Here is a 16,661-nt window from a genome sequence, read left to right as displayed (position 1 = left end):
AATGTTGTTTATTGCTCAATAAATCGGGTTACTATAATTATAAAACTTCTACCTGCATTTCTGATCAGCATTTGAAATAGCTAATTCCTGCAATCGAGAACATAGAAACCAGTATAACATTATTGCAGCATTAAATTAACGGCAACTTTGTCAACCACAAATGTGATCCTATATGAATATTTTGCAATACAAAAATCCCTGTGAAACAGTGCATATGCTGTAAAGAGTTGCCTCTTTGGCTTGGCTGGTATACATCTTCAACAATGTAACGGCTTCTTCAGATTGTTTTCACTTGTATAACGAGTGCAGAATTGTAGTTTCAAAATTTGCCGCCATTTAATAACACCTTTCCTTTTAATTTTGTTTTAATATTAAACAGCCTTTGATCTAACATACAGCATTTCACACACACAATAAGTGTCATGTTGTTTGAGATTTTGTTTTGTTTTTATTTTAAATGCAGGGGGTTGCTTCTAGGAAAGGTATTTGTTACATTAGCAAATGAAAGCCTTCCTTCTCCTAATAGGATTAGACCAAATAATTACAAGAGGCTCTCTATGCCATCCCAGCGCTGTTCCCCACAGTAGTGCTGAAGGGCCTCTCTAGGACACACGGAGGTTCAATGTCAGAGTATGGCTGAAAAGGTTACATTTAATTCATGGCCACTTGGGAGAGATGGAGTCACCTTCAGATGGAGGGCTACAGTTCTTCCTGCCATGAGCCCCAGTGCACCTAGCCAATAGGAACAGGAGACAACTACTGAAGCCTCAAAAATACCACCAGCCACTAAAGGTGGAACTAAGGCACTGTTGCTAAGGGACTGTAATTAGCAGGGAGCAGGAAGAAATTGGGAGTTTAACCTCGTGCAACACCATCATCTCACCATGTAGTAAGGTTCACTTTGCGAGACCTGGAGGGTTTGTGTAGGGTTCCATGGAAGCGTTCTGCAAGTTACTGCAATGTTTGTGACATACTTCAGCAGATGGCCCAGGGAGAATCCCTAAACCCAAAGACTGCATTATGACACTGGGTATACTAGAATAGGAAGCTCCTGCAAGTGCCATCTATCCCAGGTACTGAGCGCCTCACACTCATTAGCGTATTTGTATTCCCATCACCCCACGTGAGGTAGGAAAGTCTGTTATCCACCTTGTACAGATGGGGACCTGAGACACACAGAGATTAAGGCCCAGATCCTCAAAGGTATTTAGATGCCTAATGGGAGTGAGGCACCTAAATACATTTTGAGGATCTGGACCCGAGTGACTTGTGCAGGATCAAGTCTGTGGCAGAGCAGGAAATTGAACCAACATCCCCCAGGACCCAGGCTGCACCCTAATACTGGACCCCTGGATCCTACCATGAACCTAATGGATCTATTTTATGGTCTCTCGGCAAGGACCCATTGTGAGCACATGTGGCATCCCCCTGAAATCAGTAAGGCTCTTCAAGGTCCATGTGAGGAGTATTGGGGAGCCTTCAGCATTAGACCAGCATCACACATTCGCCTGCTGCTGTTTATAGATTTCACAGCTAAGCACTTGTGTCAAGAAGTCACAAGTTCCCTGCAGAAATCAGCTGCCTGAAAAAAGGTGAAGTTCGTTTTGGGAAGAACAAATGCAGCCTATCAGGAGAGGACTGATTTCCTTTTTATTATTTTAATTAGTTTGTACCATCTGCAACCTTATTACTTGTTTAAGTCTCATGTCCCTCCCCCCCCCCACTTTGTTACTTAGCCTTCATTTCAGGGACTCAGCCTCTGTGTGGCAGATCTATGTGGCATGATCTGTTGCCCATGATCAGCTTGGAAATGAAATCTGAAAGGCATTATTTCAGAATGTGTGCACAGATGTCAACTTGACAGATACACGTCTGCAATGGTAGGTCATTGCTTAGCATGCCAGGAAATGAGCATTTCTGGCTTGCCTGACTACCCGTTTGATATTCCTTGAAATCCTGGACAAACACAATGATTTTTCTGAATAAAAAGCGCATTGTTTTAATGGGAGAGGGGCAAGAGTGAAATGCCTCACTAAAGGCCGTCATTTACTTTTCATCTTGGCCACTAAATTAAGTGGTGCCATCTGCAGTTGTTTTCCCCACACACCCTCTGGAGATCCCTAGCTTGAGTAAATACATTTGAACATAATCATATTACTAGATCAAAGGCAATATACAATCTTATTGTCACAGGTTAATTGTTACTGGATCATTCTTCCTGTTGATGGTCTACTGTACTCTGTCTCAGTAGCGAATTCAGACCGGCCTTCTATTCCTAGCGCTGTTTTTTGTTGTTGTTTTAATATTTGTTATTACTTAGCTATTTAGTTTGGCAAGGTTGAAATCTGTCCACAGCACCTAATGCACAAGCAAGCTTTCTATTGCCAATAGCTGTAACTTACCACTATAGTGGTAGGTAGCATGCCTGGACTTTCTCGACTCTGCATCCACATAAATAATGCATTCAGCTTCCTGTAACTACAAGAATCCACAGTTTTTATTGCGGGAGAGGGGAGGAGATAGGGGATGGACAGTGGTAGAAACAGCTGCAAGTAATTATTATTACTGATTAGACTCCAGCTGCATGGGGTTTTTTAATTAGCCAGTGTCTAACCCTAATGGATACATTGTGATATTTGTTAATGTTTGTTAAGTATGGAAGGTTAAGGAATGAATTTTATTCTCTTCTGGCACACACACATGCACAAAATCCCCTGCGTTCTTTTAGCAGAGCTAGTTATCGAAATTCTGGCAAGGAACACTCATCCAGCAGCATAGCTCCAAACTTTGTATCTGATTGTTTCTTAATTATCTTGGTTAAATGCAGGTCATCTTAGAAAAGCAGCTTCAGTGACTGTTTTATGTACTGAAAAAGCTTAGCAGCGTTGCTTTCCTGTTCAACCCACTAACCAACATGGTAAAGGGATAGAAATGTAAATGCAGTAAGCACATTATCCAGGTGCTGGTAACTGTCCCTTTCCTCTCTCTAGCTCAATACCAGCCAACCACGTAGTAATGTGAATGTCATGCCTTTTTCGTACTGATGCTGTAAACTGTGACATGCTAGTCCCTGTGCCAGACTGTGGAATGATATGTGTAACGTATACAATACCAAAGATATAGCAGAGGGGAGATACAGCGGAAAACACCGTTTAGCTATTCAGATGAAGGTTTCAGATTAGAAACATAACTATAGTATGCAACAAGTCAAAATTGGTTAAAACACAGAGTGCTGACTAAGCATAAAATTCCCCTTTGTCATTCTTACTTGACTGAATTTTAATTACTTGCTGGAAATCCACAACGTTTTCCATCCAATGCCAAAAGAGTGATTCATTCATTTCTTGGCTTTGTGGGTAAAGTAGGAGACAAGTATTAAATATTAAATCTCCTTGATGATGCTGAGATTATGAGACATGGAACGGCGAACTGCAGCCAGTGGGAGCTGCAATCGGCCGAACAAACCATCCCAGTCCGCCAGCAGCTTTCCCTGACAAGCCACGTGCAAAGGTTGCCAATCCCTACTCTAATAATAAAAATATAGCAGTAGAGATATATTACCGACCACCTGACCAGGATGGTGATGGTGACTGTGATATGCTCAGGGAGATTAGAAAGGCTATTAAAATAAAAAACTCAATAATAATGGGGGATTTCAACTATCCCCATATTGACTGGGTACATGTCACCTCAGGATGGGATGCAGAGATAAAGTTTCTTGACACCTTAAATGACTGCTTCTTGGAGCAGCTGGTCCTGGAACCCACAAGAGGAGAGGCAATTCTTAATTTATTCCTAAGTGGAGCACAGGATAAGGTCCAAGAGGTGAATATAGCTGGACGCTTAGTAATAGTGACCATAATATAATTAAATTTGTTGTGGAGAACACTGTAGAATTTAATTTCAGAAAGGGGAACTACTCAAAAATGAGGAGGTTAGTTAAACAGAAATTAAAAGGTACAGCACCAAAAGTACAAGCTGCATGGAAACTTTTTAAAGACACCATAATAGAGGCTCAACTTAAATGTATACCCCAAATTAAGAAACATAGTAAGAGAACCAAAAAAGAGCCACTGTGGCTAAACAACGAAGCAAAAGAAGCAGTGAGAGGCAAAAAGGCATCCTTTAAAAAGTAGAAGTTAAGTCCTAGTGAGTAAAATAGAAAGGAGCATAAACTCTGGCAAATGAAACATAAAAATATAATTAGAAAGACCAAAAAAGAATTTGAAGTACAGCTAGCCAAAGACACAAAAAGTAATAGCAAAAAAATTTTTTAACTACATCAGGAGCAGGAAGCCTGCTGAACAACCAGTGGGGCCTCTGGATGATCGAGATGCTAAAAGGAGCACTCAAGGACGATAAGGCCATTGCGGAGAAACTAAATGAATTCTTTGCATCGGTCTTCACGGTTGAGTACATGTCCCAAACCTGAGCCATTTTTTTTAGGTGACAAATCTGAGGAACTGTCCCAGATTGAGGTGTCCCAGATAGAGGAAGTTTTGGAACAAATTAATAAGCTAAACAGTAATAAGTCACCAGGACCAGGTGGTACTCACCCAAGAAAACTGAAGGAACTCAAATGTGAAATTGCAGGACTACTAACTGTAGTCTGTAACCTATCATTTAAATCAGCTTCTGTACCAAACGACTGGAGGATAGCTAATGTGAAGCCAATTTTTAAAAAGAGCTCCAGAGGTGACCCTGGCATTTACAGGCTGGTAACCCTGACTTCAATACCAGGCAAACTGGTTGAAACTATAGTAAAGAAAAAATTGTCAGACACATAGATGAACATAATTTGTTGGGGAAGAGTCAACATGGTTTTTGTAAAGGAAAATCATGCCTCACCAATCTACTAGAATTCTTTGAGGGGGTCAACAAGCATGGGGACAAGGAGGATCCAGTGGATATTGTGTATTTAGATTTTCAGAAAGCCTTTGACAAAGTCCTTCACCAAAGGCTCTTAAGCAAAGTAAGCTGTCGTGGGATAACAGAGAAGGTTCTCTCATGGATTGGTAACTGGTTAAAAGATAGGAAACAAAGGGTAGGAACAAATGGCCTGTTTTCAGAATGGAGAGAGGTAAATAGTGGTGTCCCCCCAGGGTCTGTACTGGGCCCAGTCCTATTTAACATATTCATAAATGATCTGGAAAAAGGGGTAAACAGTGAGGTGGCAAAATTTGCAGATGATACAAAACTACTCAAGATAGTTAAGTCCCAGGAAGACTGTGAAGAGCTGCAAAAGGATCTCTCAAAACTGGGTGACTGGGCAACAAAATGGCCGATTAAATTCAGTGTTGATAAATGCAAAGTAATGCACATTGGAAAACATAATCCCAACTATACATATAAAATGATGGGATCTAAATTAGCTGTTACCACTCAAGAAAGAGATCTTGGAGTCATTGTGGATAGTCCTCTGAAAACATCCACTCAATGTGCAGCGGCAGTCAAAAATGCGAACAGAATGTTGGGCGTCATTAAGAAAGAGATAGATAATAAGACAGAAAATATCATATTGCCTCTATATAAAACCATGGTACACCCACATCTTGAATACTGTGTACAGATGTCATCGCCCCATCTCAAAAAAGATATATTGGAATTGGAAAAGGTTCAGAAAAGGGCAACAAAAATGATTAGGGGTATGGAACGGCTGCCGTATGAGGGGAGATTAATAAGACTGGGACTTTTCAGTTTAGAAAAGAGACGAGTGGGGGGGATATGATAGAGATCTATAAAATCATGACCAGTGTGGGGAAAGTAAATAAGAAAGTGTTATTCACTTCTTCTCATAACACAAGAACTAGGGGCCACCAAGTGAAATTAATAGGCAGTCCGTTTAAAACAAACAAAAGGAAGTATTTTTTCACATAACACACAGTCAGCCTGTGAAATTCTTTGCCAGAGGGTGTTGTGAAGGCCAAGACTATAACAGGGTTCAAAAAAGAACTAGATAAATTCATCAATGGCTATTAGCCCGGATGGGCAGGGATGGTGTCCCTAGCCTCTGTTTGCCAGAACCTGAGAATAAGCAACTGGGGATGGATCACTTGATGATTATCTGTTCTGTTCATTCCCTCTGGGGCAGCTGGCATTGGCCACTGTTAAGAGACAGGATACTGGGCTAGATGGACCTTTGGTCTGACCCAGTATGGCCATTCTTATGTTCTTAAGTTGTAAAAATGCTTCCATCTAGCACTGGCTGCAAAGCCTTGATTTTCTTTTTTAAGCTTCCCCATGGAATAATTATGTAGTATGTATATCATATATCCCCATGCAGGGTTGAGTCCCTTTACCCTATTTACATCTATTTTCCAAGGAATCTCTAAATTGAGCTGGGGGGAGGGTGGTAAATCAGCCCCTAAATATGGTGGGGGAGGAGCAGAAAAACACTTTTGCCCTCATCCTCGGGTTCTTTGTTAAGAACTCTACTTGGTGCAGAGCCTGCTGAATGAACTATAGGTGCTGCTTGTGTCATCTTTTTCTGAGGTTTGGCAGAGGGGAAGGAAGGCCCAGTGGTTAGAGCACTGGCCTGGAACTCTGGAGACCTAGGTTCAAATTCCTGCTCTGCCACAGGCTTCCTGTATGGTCTTGGGTGAGCCACTTAGTGTCTTTCTGTGCCTGAGCTGTAGAATGGGGATCACCGCACTTTGCTAACTCATAGAGCTGTGTTGTGAGGATAAAAACATTAAAGACTGTGAGCCACTCAGATGCTACAGCACTGGGGGAGATGAGAAGAATACTGTTCTCAAGTAAAACACACGCTGTGTACTCGTCTCTTCCCCACTGCTTACTCTCCTAGGCAGGAGGAATAAGTTGGGTGCTTTCTATTTCTTGTATTAAACTGTCTGCTCATTTCCTGAATGCTACTTTACCATATAATTCCCCTGATTATCTTTTCCATTGGACAGTTCCAGTATTCAACATAGTCTGAGCCTGTGTATACATCAGCTGAGCAATTTATTGCCATTGATTAAAGCTCCTGAAATTCATGTTTCATGTCATAGTCCTGCATCACAGGGAGTGCCACAAACTCTGCTTCTGATTAGGATGAAAGAGACGCAGTGTCTCACATTTCACTGGAGGCTGAAAAGAGTCAGAAGACCCTTTTGTTCCCATTAAACAACAGCCTATCTTATTGTATCTTTACATTACAATTACTTGCAGCAAAGATTGAAACGATTCACATTTCTTGGGAGAACCCGTCGTTTTTAGTGAAGCACGTTTCTGTAAACCGCAGTGATTGCCCTTAAAGAGTCTGCATCCTGCCAATAGATAGTATATGTGTATACGCTGTACATATAGATGATTCCACGGGAAAGTCAAAATGCATGCTGGGATGAGCATTAACCTTTCAAGTGCACTGACATTCCTAATGACTGGTCTGCAGGTTTCTGATAAATATATGTTGTTGTGATTGCCCCCAGCTGACACACTTCCGGGTACATGTTCGAGAAGGCTTGTTGAAGATTGCGTCCTATCTTTTATTGTGCACATCACAAGGGAATGTATTAGTCTTCACAAAGGGATCCCACTGAAGTTGAGCGCATGCTGAAGTGCTGTGTCAGATTAGGGCCTATATGTATTTAGCACTGAAGCTTTCCTGCCTTTTCCTTAAAGGAGACGCACGTACCAAAAACCATAGGTGAGAAAAAAAAGTACAGATTTCCAGCACAGCTGTTCTCCCAATGACATGGGGATATGGCAGAGGGAGGGGGAGGGTCTGCTATGTGTGCATGGGAGAAAGCAGGATTCATGGGACATCTGCTTCTCTCTCTCTTTCTCTCTCTCTCTCTCACACACACACACACACTCTCTCTCTCTCTTTCTCTCTCACTCCCTCTCTCTCTCTCTCTCTAGTTGGTCAGGAAGTAGACAGAACCTTCACTCCACCCCCGAGCATGCACTGCCCAGAAGTCATCTGCACCTGCAAAAGGGCTGTCATGAATTCCTTCCCCTGTCCCCTTCTTAGAGCAAGGGGGGAGCAGGGAAGGAATTGTGACTCCCTGTAGATAGATGAAGCCCAGCTCCCTGGACCAGAGCCCAATCCAGCCATTTAAAAGAGGGGTGGACCACACCTGGGCCTATACAGGGCTGCTAGTAGGCAACTGGAGAGGGAGGACTGTAACAGGCAGAGCCTCAGAGGGGAAGTCACAGTGGAGTGGAGCTAGCACCTGTGGTGGGTCCCAGGAGCAAAGGGCTCAGGGGAGCGGCGCTGTGACTGCTGCTCCAGGAGGGGAGCAGAGCTGGCCAAGGCTGGGAAGCCTGCAGGAGCTGGAGGGCCAGAGACCCCTTGGAGGGGTGGCCCTGAAGCCTGTCACTGAGGATTGAGTTCCGACTGTGTTCTGCCTGTCTGATAACCTCTGTTGTGAAAATAAACCTCGTTGAAAAGCCGAGCGTGGCAGCACATGGTTTGGAGCCAGGGAGACGCGACAGCCCTGGTGACACTCCCATTCAGAAAAATTATGTCTTCTGTACGTGACAGCGAGGCTCAGGTTGGTCTCGCTTTTAGCTTTTGCCGTTCCAGTGAAGGACTTACAGAGAAATAGGATTTCTCCTTAAGCATTTTTTGTGTGAGAGTGTTTCATGGGAGCTCTTTGAAATTCTCAGAGGTTCAGATGGCTGGAATTAGTCCCTGGGGAGATGGATTAGTGGGCAGAGGGCAGGTGAGTCCTCAAAGGTGCATGATAAATGGATCTACCATGTGGTTCCCCAATTTATGACATGGATATCTCCTTATGTATACATATCGATACACACACGTCGATACACTTCGGGGAGAGGGGGTAACTGCTGTCAGTGTCGATACGCATTGGGCACACTTGGTGGTTTTTGATGACCTTCGTCTTCTAAATGCTGCATTTATTTAATTGGAAGAAAGTGGCCCATAATCAATAAGCGGGATCCTTTTAACCTTAATCATCAATCCCGTATTAATGAATGTGCAGCTTTTTAATCCTCCTAGTTACACTGTTTTCAATTTCTCAGTGTATGGCAAAAATGGAATGAAATGCAAATTGATAGAGTGGTTCCCTGTATTAATACCACAAGAGCATATTGTTGCTGGTGTCTGTTTGAAAGTTCCGAGAGTGCAATGCACGGAATGTAGTCACTTTGCCAGTACCAGTATTTTGCTACTAACCATCATCCATTCTCAACCTGTGACTCAACGTGTCAAAGTGTAACGTACAATACATCTGCCCATGAGCACATACTTTGTCTCTTCGGGTCCTGATGCTTCCCAGAATGTAGTGTACTCTTAGGGAATCCAGGTAGGGAATATTTTGAGTTAAAGTGAGGTTGTAGCAGCTGGATATTTCAAATCAGATTACCCTCATGCTAAGAGTAATAAAGCTTATCAGGCCTAATTTATAAACCCATAAGCAGGTTTGGGCCTGGTTAGTACATGGACGAGTGACCACCTGAGAATAATGTTACTCGTTGCTTTACTTTGCTGGCAGTGGATATTCTTCATGGTGATTATATATTTATTTATTCTTTATTTTGAGAAATGTTTTATGTATATTTGTGGCTTGCTGGAGGATGGTTCTCTATAGTGTTACATTCTGTGGCTTGTGCTATGCAGGAAGTCAGACTAAAAGGGTGACTTCTATCCTTAAAATGTGTGAAAACCACGTTAGACACTATTCAGTCAGAAGGACTGATACAGCCTCTACCAACTCCTCTGCTCACTTCCCCCCATCTCAGTCTTGAGAATAATTATTTTTTCTCTCTTCTTCTTGAGAACTTACAGCAGTGAAGGGATGTATATTAAATTTACTGGCAAAGTGCACCACCCAATACAAAAACATTTTGCAAACTTCTAAGTCCAAGTCCACCATTTATTATATGGCAGGAGTCCGGTCACAGTCACACAGCAGCTTCATTGACATGGAATCTGCACCACCTTTTCCTCTTGGCCAAAGAGGCCCAAGTCATGTACGTACACAGACATACTGCTGTACACTGGGAGTTCACCTACGGAGACCCTTGCCTAGCCTACTCTTATGATTTGTTACCAGTGGGTTAGTTTGGTTAACTTCTGCACCGGCAAGCTATAGACAAGTCACCCAGACTCACTTCCCTTTCAGGGTCTCCATTCCCATTAACCCATTGTTGGTTTGACTCCCAGCTGCTCATCTTCTCTAGCCTGCAACAGAACCATGTTAAAGCAATATACATCTTTCCTACTATGGTAATGCAGGAATGAAAAGCCAAACCTTGCAGCTGCCGGTCCTCGGGGAGGTGGTTAGGGACGGGGGTCCAAGGAGCGGGTGGTCAGGGTACAAGGAGCAGGGGGGGTTTGAGGGTTGAGGGTTCTGAGGGGGGCAGTCGGGGGGCGGGAAGTGGGAAGGGGCAGGGGCCAGGCTGTTTGGGGAGGCACAGCCTTCCCTACCCTGCCCTCCATACAGTTTCGCAACCTTGATGTGGCCCTAGGGCCAAAAAGTTTGCCCACCCCCGCTATAGGTAGAAAGCACCAAACGGCAAGAAATTCCCCCCCACTCCCCAGGTGAAGCGAGATAAGGTGTACTAGCGCGCCTCCTCTTCCAGTGCCTTCCTTTTTCACACCCCGTGCTTTGCAGCACGTTGGGCTACCCCCATTTGCCATCGTTGCCTATCAACTGCCCTTCTCTCCACGTCTTCCCATTTCATGTTGAGGTGCTTGATGTTGTTCAGAACTGATTGTTTCCATGTTATTCGCGGTCTTCCTCTCTTTCTTCTTGCGTTTTCTGGCTTTGGTTCAAGGGCGGTATTTGGTAAGCATTCTTTTTCCATTCTCAGCACATGTCCTAGCCACGGATGTCTTCTTTTGTAGATTATGTGTGAGAGGGTGCCTTGACCAGCAATTTTTCTGGCCCAGACGAATCGCTTCTCAGAGCTAGAATTACAGCACTCGGGCAGATTGTCCCCCTGGCCCCGGTTCCATGTGTGGAGCAGGGCCAGAAACGCAGGGTGGGAGAGGATGCAGACTTTGCTCCCTGCGCTCCAATTCCCATGCAGAAGCTTGTTGGCACAGAAGAAGTGAATGGAGCCCTGATGGTCCACAACAAGGGTGTGGCCCCACCCACCCCGTGGTGAGGGAGGGCAGTGGGGTTTGTTAAACCTCGGGGGTGTGGGCGGGCTAGGGGGGTTGAGTGGGTGATGAGAGCAGCAGTGCAGCTGGCTAGGCGGGAAGGGGATCATGGGGAGGGGGGAGTGAGACCTGTGTGAGGGAGGATAGGAACTGAGTGCTAATGCTGAGGAGACAGAGAGTGAGCCAGGCCTAGTGGTGCTGTGGTGTAAGGGACCTGCAGTCAAGAGCAGGGAGAAGCTGGACCGATGGAGGGGGTTACTGCAGCTTGGAGGGGAGCCAGGCCTGTTGTGATGCTGCTGAAGCAGGCAGCAGGAGGGGTTTGCGTCCTAGACGAGCGAAGTGCTGAGACAGTGCAGACGGGCAGGGCCTTGGCATGTGGAGGAGTAGCTGAAACAAATGAGGAGCTACAGTAAGTTACTCTGGTTTTTGCCAGTCATGTTCAGCAGCTGCAGTGATGCGATGCATGCTGAGTTTTTATCACAGCTCCCTCCCTCCTGCCCCACCCCACCTTCGCATAACCCTGCTCCCAGTGACATGGGACAGGCAGTCCCCCAGCAGGGGCAGTCCGCCTAGCGAGCTGGAGAGAGCTGCGTGCGCTGCGTGTGGTTGTGGCACCCGTCTGTGCCGTGGTGTGCCACTCTTCAGCAGAGGGTGGCAGCTGAGGTGGGCAGTGGGGATTCACCTACCGTGTGTAAGGGAGCTTGTTCTAACTGATATGTGTGAGACTCCCACAAAGCACGGCCTGAGCAACAATTTCAAATGAGTGTGGACATGTTACACAGATTGAAAACCCAGTGGAAGGGCTGAAAGTAAATGGCCAGGCCAAGTGCACAGAATTAGAGCTTGACGTACAGTGGGGCCCTAGTGGTCTTCAGCTTGCAGTGTGGTGGTAAAGGAAGAACAGCAGGTTCTTGGTCTGCACACACAGAGGTGTCACAGCATGAGCGAAGGAGGTGATCGTCCCTTTCTACACCCTCCATAGAACTAGACATTATTTATTAATTACATGGGACTTGTGAGCCTGCCCCTACCACATTCACATCTGTTCATCTCCGCACCAGAAAGATGTCAACAAAGAGGAGAAAACTGAGAGAAGGGCAATGGAAATGATGAATAGGGTAGAGGGACTGAGCTACAGAGAAAGATTCAGAGAACTAAATATATGTAGTTTTCCTAAAAGGCAGCTCCATGTGGGGGAATATGGTAATGGGTTACCCGTATTTGGAGGGATCCAGGTGTGCGAAAGGGTCATAGTTAGGGGTAATAAAAAAGCAAGATCTGGAAAATAGTTAGGCTGAATAAAAAAAAATCCAGTGGTGAAATGCATTAGAACAGTGGTTCGCAAACTAGGCCTGCCACTTGTTCAGGGAAAGCCCCTGACGGGACAGGCCGGTTTGTTTACCTGCCGTGTCCGCACCATGTTCCCTGGATAAGCAGCAGGCCTAGTTTGAGAACCACTGCATTAGAAGATGTGTATAAGACACTCAAACGTTGTGATCCTCATCTGTAGAAAGAGTATAAAACTCCCTACCTTGCAGTGGCAATGTAATGTGTGTGATTCATTGCCATTTGGGAAGTATTTTGCTATATTTGCCGAAAGATGCAGTATGATCATCTAGCTAATGCAAAGGTAAAAAGATAAGCAACTCTATGTGATCAAAGGCAATCATTCTGGCAGAGATTTCTGATCACATCATAAACCTTAAGACCAGATCCCACAATGGAATTACAGCCTTAGATTGTTGATTATATTTTTATAAAGAATGTTGCTATCAGCTGTGGATTTTTTTTTTAATGTAACCATGGGTCTCTCCCCAGACTCTCACATGTTGTTCTGCCATGTACTATTGTGTAGTTCAGTGGTTCTCAGCCCGTGGGTCACTTGCAGCCCAGTCAGTACAGAGCTGTGGCCCATGTGTCATCCTCAGGGCCACACAGGTAGTATATATATTGTGTGGATGCCACCCACATAACACAGAGAGAGCTGCATATGCAGCCTGCAGTGGTAAATAGGTTGAGAACCGCTGCTATAGTTGGCCAAGCAAAGATACTCTGCATGGATGTGTTTCTGGAAGGTGCTGAGTACCTTGGACTCCCGTTGTCTACTGCTGCAACATTTTGGCATTGTCTAGCTTATGAGAGCTTGACTTCTGAGCCTTAATGCTCAATTTGTTTTCATTTAAGAGGAAGTATTTGATAAACATAGCTGAGCGCAGACCCCTATTGGTTTAATTTAATATAATGGGACAAAGTCATTCCTGGTATAATTCCTTTGACACCAGTTGATTTTCACCAGGTATAAATGTGTCCCAGTGGCACCAAAGAAACTGGTGGTGGTGTTCACTCTCGATAAACAGCAGATCACCCGTGGAACTACCTCAGTGCCAATAACCCTGGTTTATACAAAGATTACTCCCCCTTACACTGCGGTCCCGGAGGGAGTTAGTTATTTTCAACTACCATGAATAAATAAAAAGGAAACTAGTCACTAAGTATCATTCGAAACAAGAAACAAAACCAGGACAATTCAGAGGGAATGGTTCTTTGTTTCCTTGCGCCTTGTGCCGTCATTCGTACCAGTATAAAATGGGTGTAAAACGCTGCCAATTCCCTGGTGGAAATGATGGCACAAGGCGGAGGAGAGGAGCTGAGAATCAGAGCCCCTTTTCTCATTGTATATGTTAATATTATGCCAATGTATTCTAACACATAAAGGGCCTGATTCTGATCTCCATTACACCATTATAGCTCTTTTGACTTCAGTGAAGCTGCTCCTTGATTTATGCTAATTTAAGTGAGGCATGAATAAGCACCATAGGATGTAACAGATCTTTGCAATACAGAGAAACAATGGACCAAGTTAAGGACAGAGCAGAAGCTTTATTAATGCTGGATTTCCTTGATCTTTGTCAATTTCAAGCAGGACCTAAACATTGTATTTTCTGTATCAGTTACAAACTAGCTCTTGAGAGATGGATTTTCTTTTAAGAATGTTAAATTTATTTCCAAAACAGAATTTAAAAAGCTGGTGCAATCCCCCTCTCCATAACAACTTACAGGCAAATTTGTCAAAGATTAAAATGACTTTTTTAAAATATTCGTTTCCCTAAGATGCATCACCCCATTGTTAGAGAGTTAAACTTATTAGAGTGATTGAGAAGGAATGCTATCTCTACCCGACAGGCAGGAAGAAACTGCAGTAGAAAAGCCTACTTCCCTTGGGAGAGATCAGATATCAGACTTGCTGAGCATCAGGTCTAACCCATAAGCCTACTATCTACACCCCATCTCAGCTTTGTTAGATTGCTGTAATCGATTACCATCTTCTTCTGACCAAACAGTGGAAGGAAGAGACAGAGAGAGAGAGCGCATAACTGCTGCCTGCCTGCCTCCCTTTGATTTGATGGCCTTTATTCCTTCTAATTGGATAAAATAGGAAGTCACTAGCAGTCCTGTGTTGCTGGGTGTACTGATTTCACTCAGAGCCGTCCTGCAGAGGGGTGGGGGTGGGGAGACAAAGGAGAGAGGGTGTCCGTATATCAGAGAAACAGACTGTGAGGGAGGAGAGGGGGGAAAAAAGAGGAGGAAAGTGAGCGAGTGCTCAAGAAGGACAAAGAGGAAGGGGTGGGGGGAAGAAGGGAGTTACCACCCTCCTGGCATTGCGCTTCCTTTCAAACCTCTGTGCAATGATATTGTTTGCAGGGATGCTCAGGGAGCAGGCACCTGCTGCTCTGTAATGATTCAGCCTCTTCCAGCCGCGGCTTTAACACAGCAGGATGCTGTTGCTACTGGCACTGTTACCTCTGCCGCTGCTGCCACCGTTGCTGCTGTGCCTCATTTTGCTTTTGCTTCTGCTGCATGACGGTTGTTTTCTTCGTCTCAGCAGACACCAGCCTCAGACGCTCAAGGTGAGGAGCCAGCCTTTCGCCCTGGGCTATTGGTTCACTTAATCTAACAATTTGTGCTTTGTTTGGTGCGGTGTCCCCCCCCACACACCACCACCACCAGCCCCCTCGGAAGAGCTGGGATGGCTTGAGAGGCGTTGAAGGAATTATAAAAGTGGCCAGGAAATGGGAGCTAAGTAATTACTAAGCAACTCTATTTCTTGTTTAATAGGAGAGGGTTTTTTTTTATTTTTTCCCTCTCCCAGTTCAGATGCTGTTCTTGAACTTGGACTCTCTACTGACTCCCACTGTATGACTTTTTCCAGAGTTGGGCGATTTGATTTTTGCCTGTCTCATAGTAATGGACTGTGATAGAGTTAAGGCCTTTTGGAGGTGAGCTGGTTGAGATTTTTATGCTTAAATATGTCTGAAGTATCTGCAGAGACTTTTCCCCACTCCTCGACTCAGCTGAACCCTGCTGCGTCTCTTGAAGGGCTCCCCGCTGAGGACAACATGTCAGGGGTGCAAACGGAGGACGGGAGGGTCCAGGGAATAGCAGGCCTTGCCGCTACTTGCTGCGTGTGCCTGGAGGCAGAGCGACTGAGGGGCTGCCTCAACTCTGAAAAGATCTGCATCGTCCCTATCCTGGCTTGCCTGCTCAGCCTCTGCCTCTGCATTGCTGGCCTCAAGTGGGTGTTTGTAGACAAAATTTTTGAGTATGACTCTCCTACCCACCTAGACCCTGGGAGGATAGGGCAAGACCCGGTGATTTCAGTGGAACCTACTGCTCTGTCTGCTTGGGTGCCTTCGGTAGTGCATACCTCACCTTTCCCAGTACCGAGCCCTGAAACCAAGGTTGAAATTACAGTGCAAGCTGATAGTTCACTAGTGCCCTCCGAGCCTTTCCTCTTGCCTTCTCCGCATAACCGTGTCTTAGATTTTTCATTGTTGCCCTCCGCCGCACCTTCCTTCCCTCCGCCCACGCTGGAGCCTGAGGTGAGAGAGGCTACCACCGTGTCTCAGGCACAAACAACAGAAACTAATCTCCAAATTGCACCAAAACTTTGTAAGTAGCAGCTAATTTTTTTCTTCCACAAAGGACTTTGATTGTTCTGTATCTTTTCCTTGCATCTGACATTGCATGTTAGGTTGGAATAAACTGAGTGAGGTTCAGGGGTGGATCACAAGCTCTCTGAAACTGTTGCTAAATAGACATGGTGGTTGTACCAGAAAGGATATTTTGTAAAGACATATATCCTGGCCAGTTATCAAGAGGCAAGTCTTCACAAGTTATTTCATTGCATACATTATACAAAAGGCTGAATCAGTTTAATTACATTTGATTGGTATCTTTTCATGTAATTTAGCATGCCATTTCAGTGATCAATTTGATTTGCATATTGCTTTGAGTCCCCTATATTTGTTAATATCATTGTCCTGTCTCTAAAGCACGTCTATTTCCTCTTTCCTGTCTTGCATTGCTGATAAATGCCCCTGCCATCTTCCTGAAGCAGTCAGTGAGTGCAGTGGGAAAGGGCGACAGTACATTTGTAGCAGCTCTAAAAATTCCAGAGTTGTTAATGTAGCAATTACAATTATGGCTATTTTTTCATTCAGGGCTCATTACAGGTTGTTGGGGGTTTTTTTCCTCCTCAGGGGTTTAACGCTGCAAAACCTTACTCATGAATGCATCCGATGAA

At 44.6% G+C, this 16,661-nt stretch overlaps 2 protein-coding genes across 16 annotated transcripts in view; both read left to right on the top strand.

Moving 5' to 3' along the window:
* Window positions 1-16,661, top strand: part of NRG1 (neuregulin 1) — a 747,298-nt gene that overhangs the window by 603,421 nt on the left and 127,216 nt on the right. For 5 of the 15 annotated variants that reach the window (XM_074953639.1, XM_074953637.1, XM_074953644.1 and 2 more), the window contains exon 1: window positions 15,244-16,027. The exons of 9 other annotated variants lie outside the window; for them this stretch is intronic. In XM_074953639.1, the coding sequence (XP_074809740.1) occupies window positions 15,385-16,027 (643 nt within the window). In that variant the 5' untranslated portion in view covers window positions 15,244-15,384. Of the gene's footprint in view, window positions 1-15,243; window positions 16,028-16,661 lie in introns of those variants that run through there. One more of the 15 variants, XM_074953648.1, reaches the window with a different exon arrangement.
* Window positions 14,759-15,163, top strand: LOC141987844 (uncharacterized). Its single transcript, XM_074953650.1, has one exon. It carries the CDS (start codon window positions 14,854-14,856, stop codon window positions 15,025-15,027), a length of 174 nt encoding a protein of 57 aa, XP_074809751.1. The 5' UTR covers window positions 14,759-14,853; the 3' UTR covers window positions 15,028-15,163.

The sequence above is a fragment of the Natator depressus genome, chromosome 5 (genome assembly GCF_965152275.1).
Source record: "Natator depressus isolate rNatDep1 chromosome 5, rNatDep2.hap1, whole genome shotgun sequence".
Classification (NCBI taxonomy): Eukaryota; Metazoa; Chordata; order Testudines; family Cheloniidae; genus Natator; species Natator depressus.
The sequence above is the reverse complement of the archived record's forward strand: the minus strand, read 5'-3'. Positions and strand labels throughout refer to the sequence as shown.